The 14,212-nt window shown below is 31.2% G+C and overlaps 1 protein-coding gene across 1 annotated transcript in view; it reads left to right on the forward strand.

Annotated features, from left to right (window-relative positions):
* The window catches only part of LOC134688021 (protein phosphatase 1 regulatory subunit 12A-like), an 88,844-nt gene that overhangs the window by 53,850 nt on the left and 20,782 nt on the right, over nucleotides 1-14,212 (forward strand). The window contains exons 23-24 of the mRNA XM_063548488.1: nucleotides 2,518-2,862; nucleotides 12,242-12,367. Of these exons, the coding sequence (XP_063404558.1) occupies nucleotides 2,518-2,862; nucleotides 12,242-12,367 (471 nt within the window). The remainder of the gene's footprint in view (nucleotides 1-2,517; nucleotides 2,863-12,241; nucleotides 12,368-14,212) is intronic.

Here is a 14,212-nt window from a genome sequence, read left to right on the forward strand (position 1 = left end):
TAATTGTTGCAAACTCCATTAGAATATTTTAATTGAAATTAGTTTTGGAATAAGGGAAAGGGGGATGTGATTAAAAAATTGGGTTCAATTTTTCTCATTTGAAATTTCATAAATAAAAAGAAAATTTCTTCAAACATTTTTTTGAGAGGATTAATATTCAACAGCATAGTGAATTGCTCTAAGAGAATTTTTAAGTTCATTTGAATACATTCATTCTGTGTCAGAAACCTATGCTGTGTCAACTATTTAATCACAATCCAAATTTAGAGCGGAATCCAGCTTGAATGTTGTGTCCATACTTGCCCCAACCGTTCAGGGTTCAACCTCTGCGGTCGTATAAAGCTACGCCCTGCGGAGCATCTGGTTTCCATTAAATGTAATGCAACAAAAGATATTTCACAACTTTTCCCTCTAGTTGATGTAAAAAAAAGCATGTTTGTTTTATTCAGTATTTTTGCTTCTTTGATATTATTGTGTATTCATAAATTTATAACTCATAGGTATACAGAAGGGTATTGGTCTTACAAAATAATACAAAGGCAATTTGATTGAGTTTTACACCGCTTCATCATTAATCAAAATAATTGCAATCAATGAAAAAAATGTATCACTTACGGTCTTTACCAGAGTCAAAACATTAGGACTTCTGTTGCAGTTGCAAGTAAAAAATCATTGCAAGGGACCTTGACATTCTAATTATTGAAATTAATAAAAAAAAAAAAAAAAAAAGTTGTTCTTTATTACCATGCCCATGGATGACAAATAATTGAATATCTATTAAAAAAAACTTGCAATTTTCCCAACATTGAGGTACATGTATGAAGCCCTTTAAAAATCATCAACAGCACTAATCAAGAATTGGTCCTTGCATTTCAGTTGATATCCTTTCAAAAAAGATATCCAATCTGCTAACAATGCTTGAAAAACAATAAATCTATATAACCTAGTCTGCTAGGTAAACAATATTATGTACATGGGCCTCTAGTTTCTTGGCATAATAATTAATTGAGATAATCAATTTTGTTATGTATATTACTGTCAGAAATTATTCTTTGTCAGTCATTATAATACATCATTGTATGAATGAAAGATGTAGGATAAGCATTGAAGAGACAGCAATCCAACAACAAATAGCATAAACCACATCTTGTTGTGAACATATGGTTTGCATGTATCATATTTAAGTAAAAGGTTTATTTTGATTTCATTTGGAAAAAATATGAATGAAAGAAGGGATTATGTCCCTTTGAAATCTCATCTTGTTTGGTTCGATTCTGTAAAATAAAACATAATACTTAGACTGTAACTGACGCAAGAAGCAGAAATAGAGCAGTAATACTTTTATTCAGACAATAGTTATATATAGACCACTGCCAGAACAGTTTGTCATTGTTAAGTTTTTCTCAAGGTTCTAAAAATAGTATTCCAGAATGTATTTTGAGATTTTAATAAGCATTTTACTGACTTTACTCTTAAAAATAATTAAGCCACTTCCCAAATATACATGCATATTTCGCCAGTTAATTGACAAATAAATCTAGATAATCAAGATTAATTAATTTCCTGTTGTGAATTAATCTGATTGTTGATTGCTAAGTAATCTGATGTAATCCTGCTAATTCTCATATCTAACAACATCCTAAACCAGATGTTCATATAACAGACAGAAGGTGTGTTTAGGAAGATGCTCCAACTGCATTTTTACAAAATTATAGAAATATCTGGGATTATATTTTTAAAAAAGGTCAATAACTTGATTTTGGGGCCAAATAAGAGGGTTTTCTTTTATATGTAATAAAAACAAATATTTAGATTTTAAATTTTCTTTTCTTTAGAGAAGTCAAAATAAGTTTAAAAAAGAATGTGGTAGTTGATTATTTTAATAAATAGACTTTGTTAAATTATCTTAATAACATGAATTAAACTAGAAAATCAAAAATGAGAATTCCTGATGATTTTCAGGAATTATGTAAATTACAACCAATGTCAAAATTAGGGATTTTCTAAATTCACACATTATTCAAAACTGGTTAAATTTAAGTGATTTATTTTACAAAATATTTAATTTTCAAATAACATGTAAGATTTTAAATAAGTTCCGTCTTAATTTTTACCAACTTGATGTATTGTTAAGTGTAAAGCTTTCTATATGCTTTTTATACACAAATAATTAAAGGTCTTTACGCTAAATTTTATAACCCTTAGATGTACCTCTAATAAGTAAACAACATTAAGTATAGCTATAAGTGGTTGAAATCATTTTGGTTGAAGTGGTAAATAAGTTATTGAAAAGGCAAGGTCTATCTTTACACCCTATTGTTTACTTTTAGATATATAATGACTGTTAGTGTTCAGTTTCCATTCAAATAAAGAGCTATCAATCTTTATAATGTTCATTCATGGCCATGCTAATTGATAACTGACCATTTAACATTTTAAAAACATTTTCTCCCAAGATCAGTTTATTTTTAGATGAATTTATGTAGTATTTTATCTATCAAACTGATAACCCCTTAATCAGTCAAATGGGTTGGCCTGACTGATTATCTCCCTAATCAATATAATGGTACAATCCACCTGGCACATCAGCTGTTGGAAGTACATTGTGAAGATGGTGTAACATGTTGTGCTATGTCTTATAATTATAATCGGTATAGTTTGGGTAGTTACCCTGGATTATACAGTAGTTATGGAAGTTCTCCTAGTAGTATCCACAGCTCAGGGATAGGATCGGGATATAGTTCTCGTTCAGGATCAACCAATAGTCTTTCTAGTATCGGATCTTCTGTTGGACATGGATCCACACATTCGTACAGTGGATACCATCCACCAACGCCATCAACATACACACCATATCTTAGGGTTCGTACAAATCTGTATAATTACCAAAACTTCAACTTTCTATATGTAGAAAAGTTATTAAGTATAGGGTAATTGATAAAAAATGGTGAAAAAGGGGGGAGTACAGTTGCTATTTTTATACTGAATTGTTTGTAGTATAATATAAATAAAACCAAATTCATTAATGACAAGATCATTTGATTGGATGTGCTCTCTCATACCTTGAATTATTGAATATTACTGATAGGGTTATGAAATCCTGTACATAAAAGAAAGGATAAGATAGATCTGTGACACGCCAAATACGTTTGTTTAATATATATTTCTATTATTAACCAGAAAGTTATGTGCTTATTTACATCATTCTCAGTCTCTTGAGATATTGAATAAAAATGAAATGCATGCAGTGCACATGTTTTGCAGATGTTGATGTAGACTGAATGCATTTTTCTGTCTTTTATTTCTACACAATAATTTCTCTGTCAGTCCTGTTACATAAATCTTTACCCTTATGTAAATAAAAGATAAACATCACATATGTTTGAATATGATTAGATTAAATTCAAAAAAATATGTACAATTTAAAAAAAAATGATCAAAAGCATTTTCTTATACAGCATATTTATATCATAATCGTTTCAATGTTTCAAAGAAAATCAAACTACTTTCATGAGTTTCAGTCTATGCCAAACTGTTTTAGGTTTTTTCACCGAAAGAGAAATTTGAACTTTTCTTCTATATATTCAAATAAAAAATCTTAAAAGTTCTGTCTGACAGAACGATTTTTTTTTGTCGGACATTTTATCGGTCAGACAGAGTTTGGGATACACTGGAGTTTTAAAACCCCACTATCTATTTCTGTATTGGACCACCTACATATATATATATTTATAAAATTAATACTTGATTAAATGTTAATTATTTAGAGATAGATACATAGTTGTATCTACATAGTGTGACATTATCCTGTATATGGAATGTTTGAGTGGTTTACAATACAGGAAATATATTCAGATCCAGTCCCATTTATTATACAGGCTGATGAAAATTTACTTCGTGTCCAATTATCTAAATCAAAATTTCATAAAACAATAATTGTTGGGAATTAATAATAAAGTATCCATTATAATTCAAAGCAATAAATCCCTTTTGAGATTTTTGGCGCTACCTTCCCCCCCCCCCCCCCCCCCCCCTTTTTTTTAGTCAAAATATATTTATGATGTTAAAACTGCCGGAAAATATGTTCATTTTTTTTTCTGGATGCACATCTTAAATGAAGTTAAGGACAAAACTTAAAAGAAGAGGAAATAATTCCATGTTTTATTATAATAAAAGTACAATATACTTGGATGATAATTAGAAGTAGTTCATTACAAAATTATAAATTAAACTGAAATTAGAGTTTACATTTTATCATTTTTCATTCCTCTGACTCCTACAGTTGTGCAGCAAGTACATTTTTATGTTCTAAATACCAATACATATAATTACAACACTAGAATAAATTTTTGTTACATTTATAGATTTTACCATGCCAACCAGCAGTGGGAATGGTTATAAATCTGTCTGGAAATACTAAAAAAGGATAAAGATCAGTTTAAAGTAGACATAAAAAACAAATATAATTACTGCAATAAAGTAACACTGATTTATTGTCAAAAGAAAACTTTCAAGAGTAGGTCTGTCTATGCTGTTTATATAGACCTTTGCTGGGATTATTCTGTTGTAAGGAAACAGGAAGAAGGTCTGTTTAGGCTTTTTGTATTGATCTGATTTTGATCATGTGTTCCCATAGACATTGTTACCAAACAGAATGTAGATACTAAAGCACAAGAGCCAGAAAATTTGATAACATAGAAACTTCTGTTTAGTCATTGATGTCAGCTATTCAAACCTTCAAAGATTGAAATTGTTACTTTGAAGAAATGTTTCTGTTTAAAGCACAGTGTAATGATAGGAACTTGCCAAATTTTACAGGACAATTTCTATCACCCATAGATTTAAAGTCATTTTTGGTTGCAATCTCTATGATATATACCCTATATATTTTATAAGTCATTAACATTGATATAATGTTAAAAAAAGGGGGTGTATCCAGACTTGGAAATTTGACAACCCTGTAAGACTAGTCATCAAAGGCAGATTTCAGAATGGTTGGACAATTATTTTGGAAGATGCCACCAATGTCATGATAGGTTTTATATTAAACATGTTAAAAGTTTAAATCTTGAATAAATACTAAATAAAACAGGCTATTATTTGAACTTTGTTATATGGAATTTGCATAATTTCTAGTGCTTGAAATATTTAATAAATTCCATGTTTGTTCTGTACTTTTATGTTCTGTGCTGCGCACAACACTTTCTATTACAAAGAAGATAGTACGTTTTCAATAGAATGTACTGTGCCGCGCACAACACTATCTATACAAAACACATTGAATGGAAAGTGTTATGAACTGCTCAAAACGTGATGCCAAATAAATATAGAATTTATTAAAAATTTCAAGCACAAGAAATTATGCAAATTCCATAATTAAAAATAATTTAAAGTTCAAATAATAGCCTGTTACGAGTTCTTTGTCCAGGAAAAGGGTAAAAGAAAACAAGATCATAAAATGACTGTACTAGCATGGAATTTTATAGATGAATTAATACAATTACAAGAGATCTAAGGAAGATACACAGTGGCTTACTGTCAATGCTTGCCATATAAGTATCAAACTTTTTCAGCCTCATTTTAATTTCTTCCTGGTCTGGCCATTTCTCATGGTATAAAGCTTAAGTCTTAATTACTTCAGCCATTCATATAATCTTTGCAAAGTAAGTACTTTCAGTGATAGAACTTGTGAATTTAAGAAAAAAAACTGTGTAATGGATTTTACAGTGGTTCCCTTTTATCAAAAAGGAACACCTCTTCAAATGGTAATCATCAGAAAGGTATGATTTTTCACCTCAAAAGAGATGATATCACTTGAGAGCTAACTATTTTATTTACATCAGTATGTTTTATTAGGACAAAGTCAACTTTGTGGTTTGGAAAAAAGTGATCATTGATAAAACTTTTGTTTACAAGAAGATTTAATATTGTTTGTATTAAAGATATATGAGTGCTTGAACTAACTTATAAAAATGTTGATCTTTACTTATCTAATTGTCATAAATTATTATCAGTGGACTCCTAAGAAGACAGTGATAAGTGTTCTGTTCTCATTGGGTTTTGACATGGAATGTTCTTGTAATCTCATTCATTTTGTCTTCAAAATTTATCAAATTATTTCAAAATACTAAAAGTTTTCGATCTGAAAAAGTGAGCACAGGATAATTTTAGGCCCAGATATTGTGTTGTAATGCATTTACTTTCAAAATGAAAATGAACATCTCATAGCTAATAAACAGCCCAATTTTCACTACTGTAGTCTTTTTAATACAAGACCCTCTTTCCAGGCCTTCAATGTCATTGTTTGAAATAGATTCCTCCGTCTAGTCCCTCACATCCACTGTTTTATATAGACCGTCCATCCAGCAGCTCATAGTGACTGTTTTATATAGAGCACTCTATTCAGTCCCATACTTTTACTGTAATGAAGATCCTCCCATCCTGCCCCTCCCAGTAGTTTTGTAATGTAAATCCCTCCCTCCAGCCCCTCACTGTTCAATGATGATTTTTACAGTAGAGCTACTGTATTTTGAAGTTTTGATCAGTGAGTCATTCTTTGCCTAATTAAAACAGAATTCTGTAGGATGTTTATGATTGCCACATATATTCTTATGTACTTCACTAAGCCAGATGTTATTCAGTATATTACTGGAAAAATATTTCTTGTCATAAGAAATTCATACATCAGTTTGTAAACACATTAACTTAAGCTGTTTATTGTTCCCCCTGGGTGCTGAATCTTTTATTAAGCCAGATTTGATTCCTTGTACTAGTAATCCAGACTTAACTAATCGATCAGATCGGTAATCGAACACTAATCGATCATATTTGATCAGTAATCGATTGATGACTTGAAGTCATCGATCAGTAATCGATCAAACTCCCTAAGAGAGTTTGATCGATTAGTGATCGATTAGATGACTGATCGATTTAAGAACGATTACTGATGGATTAGTGATTGATTAATGACAGATTAGTGATTGTATTATAATTGAGAAAACAATGCTTTTCCAGAAATAAGCCACCCCCTTATGGAAAGTTGTGAAATAAAAATTCCGTGGAAATATTTTCACCATTGCCAAAATTTTCTGGAATTCCAGGATTTACTAAGTAATACATGTTTATATAATATGCAGTCGTAACCAAGAGAAGCGTATATAAAAGCTTAGTCCTAACATATTCCTGATTAAAACTACATTTTTGTAGGTTTACCCATGTATATTAGTCCTAATAACTATGACGCCTTGAAAGGCTTTTGTATTTTTTTTCTTTTACGCCTTTCATTGACGGAAGGCGTCAAAGCAAAATTTAAAATAGCCATCCAAGATATCATTATTATCGATATAAAAACCCTATTTTTTATATGTGTGCATGTAACAAAGTTGGTTGTAGAGGGGTCTAAATACAGCACAAACTACATTTTCCAAAAGACCGAAAGAGTGAAAAAAAAAAAAAAATTTAACAACAACATTTGACTTGAATATAGTAGTATATATATATACTTCCATGGTTCGATAAATATTTGATGCTTTTTAAGTAAATGACCTTTGTTAACACATCAAAATAAATTTTGACATATAATATCAGCTTCAGACACTTGTGATGTTATTATCTGGTATTAAGAGGATGAAAATTGCAACCAAGTTAATATTATATTAAAATCTGTATTTTTCATATATAAGGATTAATCAACACAAATAAATTGTGGAATTTGATATATATCCTTAACTTTATGATGAAATTTAGGGTTTGTCCTATAACATTATTAACTAATGCCAGATTTTAGGTCACAACTAAATAGCCAGAACATTTACCAATTTTACAACAGGTAATTGATACATCATTTATTCAAACACACTTGTTAGTCTTCACAGCAGGATTGTCTAATTATCACAATATTGTAGAAAACTGACCAGAAATGACCAGCTGTGGACTATGACTCTACCATGGATTGCAAAATACTGATAAAATAAATAGATTGTTATCAGAGTCAGTGGAAAACTGTCTATTGACTTTTGAATTTACATACAGAAGATCCCCCCTTTTTTCTGAAATTTTAAAATACAATAGTGGAGTATTTGTGATTAGTGTTTTATTTTCACATGAAAGCTTATATTACTAAAGATTAGTAAAATGAATATGAATAAGAAATTAAAGATGTTTTTAAAAAGAACTGAGTATGTGCCTGCTGAGTGTGCCTGTCACAAGTCAGGAGCCTGTAATTGATTGTCGTTTGTTTTTGTGTTACATGTTTGTTTTTAAATTTATAAATAAGGCCGTTATATCTACCTATGATTTGTAGATAGTGCAACTACAAATCATTGTTCTGGACAAATCATTGATACGGTGTAGCAATGTTTAGAGTTTTTTCTGAAAATGTGTTGATTAAAGGGAAACTTTCAGCAGAGACCACCCTTCTTTTTGTCATTTTTTTGTATCACTGTTTTGATTTATTGATTCTTTTCATAATTTTGTAAAATCAGTTAATTTGAATTAAGATTTTTTGTTTTTTTGATTTTCTAACTATTTCAGCCTATAGTTCAATAAATGTTAGATTAAGTGTTTCCTGGTAGAATTTTGTCTTATAAGAATATCAGTTTACATGTGAGGTTTACATGGTGGTGGTCATTAATTAGTTCTGCACAGTGAAATATTTTGAAGGAATTGTGACCTTCATACTATTTTATAGGTCATTTCATTTATTCACCAATGTTCTATTTCTTTTGAATCCTATGGATAGGTTTTAATGGGATATAATACACAATGTAGCACCTATTGAATAATCTGTTTTAATAAGATGCCAGTATTTCTTGAATACTTTTTGAAGTTCTTCTGCTTGAGGATGATAATATGTAATGAATGATACTTAACATCTATTTTAAATTTTTCTTTTTCTAAATTTTCTGTTTTCTGTCATGGAATTTGATAGAATTTGATTTACCAATTTCAGTTAATAAAATAGTCTTTCAATACAGAGTTTTCTTTCTGGTTTGTGTTTCTATGTGAATGAATACCTTTGCCTTTAATATAGGATTTAAAGTTCAAAATGGGTTGGTTTGGGTTTTTATGAAGATGTTGGAATTTTTCTGTATTTTTTTTAAAGCATTTCATATCTTAAACACCAGTATTTTGATGTGTTCGTCTTTGCATGGGCATTTCAAGGTCTAGAAATTTTATGGAATGATTATTGCATTCCTGAGAAAACTTTGGCAGGTAGTGTTGATGAATAAATTGAGTGGTAGGGATGGGCTGGTCACCATGGTCACTATTTCAAGCACTATTACATATTTCATGATAAAATCTTGAAATTTAGATGGAGGTTAAGTTTTCAACTTGCCTGTTTATTTCACAAATGTCTGAAACTAATTAGATGACATCTTGGATGGCAATTTTTAAATTTTGCCTTGACACCTTCCGTCAATGAAAGGCGTAAAAGAAAAAATTTCAATAGCCTTTCAAGACGTCATAGTTATTGTACTAATAGACACGGGTAAACCTTCAAAAATGTAGTTTTTAATCAGGAATATGTTAGAGCTAACCTATCAGATACCCTTCTCTTGGTTACGACTGCATATTGTATAAACATGTTTTACTGACTAAATCTTGGATTTTTTTTTGCATATTCAGACAGAGATATAAATTCAAAACTAAAAAAAATTAAAACTGATGTCTTTTATAAGTATTGATTCAATCCTTTACACTCAAATTTCCAAACGATATAGCCAAAATCATGAAAAAAATTTCCAGTATCTTCTTATGGTGAAAATATTTCCATGGAACTTTTATTTCACAACTGATGTCTTTCATAAGTCTTATTTCTGGAATAGCATTGTTTTCTCAATGATAATAAAATCACTAATCTGTCATTAATCAATCACTAATCCATCAATAATCGGTCTTAAATCGATCAGTAATCTAATCAATCACTAATCGATCAAACTCCCGAGAGAGTTTGATCGATTACTGATCGATGACTTCAAGTCATCAATCGATTACTGATCAAATATGATCGATTAGTGTTCGATTACCGATCTGATCGATTAGTTAAGTCTGGTAGTAATGCAACAAAATGAACTCACCAAGAATGGCAGTATGAAGAGATTACCATTCTGCATTGGTTTATTCCATTCGAATTTTTTCCTCACAATATTTGACTAAGAAAAATTATATATAAACTGTTTGCCACTGGGCATCTAACACAAAAAATATTGAACAGATATCAGTTTCCATACCATTAGTTATGATGAACAAAATAAGGGGGAGAAAATGACCAAATATATATATTTTTGCAACTTGAAAGGAAAAAAACTAATAAAATTCTTAAGAGCATTTGTAAACCATTGTGATCTACTTATGATTTAGTTGAAAAGGTGTAAATGTCTTGACCTTATGAAAAATAGTAAGGTTTGCCTATTGTTAATAGATTATAAACTGAATGACCAGATACAAGGACAAGAAAGACTTTTTGTTCAATACTTTACGAAGAACTTTATACTGGGGACACTTGTCAGCCTCGATAATTAGTTAATACAAGTCCTTCCATGTTAAACATTGTGTATTAATTACCCCAAGAACAGATAGTATGTAGATAAACCATTAAATAAACTTCTTTTGTCAGTAACCTATTTAAAAACCATTTTCACCACAATAATTGTCAAATTATTTTCCTGTGGACTGGATATGAGTGAAGAAGTAAGTCTTTAAAGTTCTGAATATCCTATCTTTTTTATTTGAATTGTTTCCTTAAAAAATCATGTTCTAAATATTCATGTAAATTTTGCCACTGGACATTGGCCCGAAAATCTTTCTTTGAAAATACAATTTTTTTAACTGTATTTATAAGGATAATTGATATATATAATGTATATAATTGACAACACACTTTTAACATAATATAAGTCTAAAAATAAATATACCTCCATGCTAAGATCTGAAATTAAATAAAATTGTCCAGATTTAGATAAGACATGTAATATTTGCCAATGGACATTTTGCAACTGCAATCACATAGATTTAGATAACACATGTAATATTTGCCAATGGACATTTTGCAACTGCAATCACATTTTTGAATTCACAAATTTGCTTCTGTTGACCATTAACATACATTTATCAGGATGATTGATATAGATTGACATATCACTTGCAACTTTACTTTTATTAAAGGCTTAATACCTTCATGCTGAGTTCTGAATATTGTACAACAAAAATCCTGTCCTGAATATGCCTGTAAATAGTGTAATACTAATATCTGTCAATGGAAATTTTGCAGCTTTAGTATATTTTTTTTAATACACATTTAGATCTGTCTAATTATATACATTTATTATGTCATTGATATTGATTGACAACTTACTTGCAGTATATTATTAAGTAAGGAAGCTTCAATGTTTAGCTCTGAAGATTGTGCAGTATTATAAATCTGCACATGTTGTTTATTTTAAAAATAAGTTTACAAAAGAGGAGAATCAAATATTTATTGACAGTATAAAATGAACTGTGCTCACATATATACATGTAGAAAGAGTCGCGGTGAATCTGAGTTCAGCTCACTTTAAGGAGTGTATACATCTGTACAGAATGTGTCTTCTCAATTTGATTTCTCAGTGTCTTTTTAAAAAGAAAAAGGTATAAATGATATTATGATTTAATCTCATATAAGGATGTAGCTTTTGAAATCCAGAATACAATTTTATAATAAATTAAAACTATAAATTAAAAAAACAAATTGGTCCATGTACTTGTTTTTGAGATACAAGCAATAACATTGAGAATAGAAATGGGGAATATGTCAAAGAGACAACAACCTGACCAAAGAGCAGACAGCAGCTGAAGGCCACCAATGGGTCTTCAACTCTACAAGAAAATCCTGCACCTCAGCTGGTCCTTAAATAAAATTGTGTACTTATGGTTGTCTTGAAAATAGTCAGATCACCCTACCTTGAGTTTCTATTTTCTGCATGTTTTCCTTTGTTCTGTTACATTTTAGTGGGAATGTCAAACACACAATAAGATATTTTTTTATGTGGAATAGAGACTAAACTTTCAAAATTTATGTGGATAATTGTAATGAGTCAGGCAAGCTGTGACAGGTAATTGAAAGTCTGAAAATCATGACCTGTAATAGAGTAAGAAGTTTGGCTTCATAGAAAGAGAGATGATACCAATATATAAATACAAAGTAAAAGTTAAAAAAATGAAAAACTATGTGTTTCAATTAGATTTCTTTTTTCTTCTTCAGAATTCATACTCAGGGAGATACAACTCAACATCAGATGTAGGAACTTCAGATCGTTACAGTCATCGGACAGACAGACCCAGTTCATACATTGGTTCTACATCAAGTCTTAACCTAGATTATAAAAAGGTAACACTCTTAACAATGTAAGGGGAGGGGGGACAACTCAACATCAGATGTAGGAACTTAAGATTGTTACAGTCATCGGACAGACAGACCCAGTTCATACATTGGTTCTACATCAAGTCTTAACCTAGATTATAAAAAAGTAACACTCTTATCCAATGTAAAGGGAGGGGGGACAACTGAACTATAAATGTAGGAACTTCAGATCGTTACAGTCATCGGACAGACAGACCCAGTTCATACATTAGTTCTACATCAAGTCTTAACCTAGATTATATAAAGGTCACACTCTTATCCAATGTAAGGGGAGGGGGGACAACTGAACTATAAATGTAGGAACTTCAGATCGTTACAGTCATCGGAGAGACAGACCCAGTTCATACATTGGTTCTACATCAAGTCTTAACCTAGATTATAAAAAGGTAACACTCTTAACAATGTAAGGGGAGGGGGGACAACTCAACATCAGATGTAGGAACTTCAGATCGTTACAGTCATCAGACAGACAGACCCAGTTCATACATTGGTTCTACATCAAGTCTTAACCTAGATTATATAAAGGTCACACTCTTATCCAATGTAAGGGGAGGGGGGACAACTGAACTATAAATGTAGGAACTTCAGATCGTTACAGTCATCGGACAGACAGACCCAGTTCATACATTGGTTCTACATCAAGTCTTAACCTAGATTATAAAAAGGTAACACTTTTAACAATGTAAGGGGAGGGGGGACAACTCAACATCAGATGTAGGAACTTAAGATTGTTACAGTCATCAGACAGACAGACCCAGTTCATACATTGGTTCTACATCAAGTCTTAACCTAGATTATAAAAAGGTAACACTCTTATCCAATGTAAGGGGAGGGGGGACAACTCAACATCAGATGTAGGAACTTCAGATCGTTACAGTCATCAGACAGACAGACCCAGTTCATACATTGGTTCTACATCAAGTCTTAACCTAGATTATAAAAAGGTAACACTCTTATCCAATGTAAGGGGAGGGGGGACAACTGAACTATAAATGTAGGAACTTAAGATTGTTACAGTCATCGGACAGACAGACCCAGTTCATACATTGGTTCTACATCAAGTCTTAACCTAGATTATAAAAAAGTAACACTCTTATCCAATGTAAGGGGAGGGGGGACAACTGAACTTTAAATGTAGGAACTTCAGATCGTTACAGTCATCGGACAGACAGACCCAGTTCATACATTAGTTCTACATCAAGTCTTAACCTAGATTATATAAAGGTCACACTCTTATCCAATGTAAGGGGAGGGGGGACAACTTAACATCAGATGTAGGAACATCAGATCGTTACAGTCATCGGACAGACAGACCCAGTTCATACATTTGTTCTACATCAAGTCTTAACCTAGATTATAAAAAGGTAACACTCTTAACAATGTAAGGGTAGGGGGGACAACTGAACTGTAGATGTAGGAACTTCAGATCGTTACAGTCATCGGACAGACAGACCCAGTTCATACATTGGTTCTACATCAAGTCTTAACCTAGATTATAAAAAGGTAACACTCTTAACAATGTAAGGGGAGGGGGGACAACTCAACATCAGATGTAGGAACTTCAGATCATTACAGTCATCAGACAGACAGACCCAGTTCATACATTGGTTCTACATCAAGTCTTAACCTAGATTATAAAAAGGTAACACTCTTAACAATGTAAGGGGAGGGGGGACAACTCAACATCAGATGTAGGAACTTCAGATCGTTACAGTCATCAGACAGACAGACCCAGTTCATACATTGGTTCTACATCAAGTCTTAACCTAGATTATAAAAAGGTAACACTCTTATCCAATGTAAGGGGAGGGG

Source organism: Mytilus trossulus, chromosome 10, assembly GCF_036588685.1.
Source record: "Mytilus trossulus isolate FHL-02 chromosome 10, PNRI_Mtr1.1.1.hap1, whole genome shotgun sequence".
In the NCBI taxonomy this organism is placed as follows: Eukaryota; Metazoa; Mollusca; class Bivalvia; order Mytilida; family Mytilidae; genus Mytilus; species Mytilus trossulus.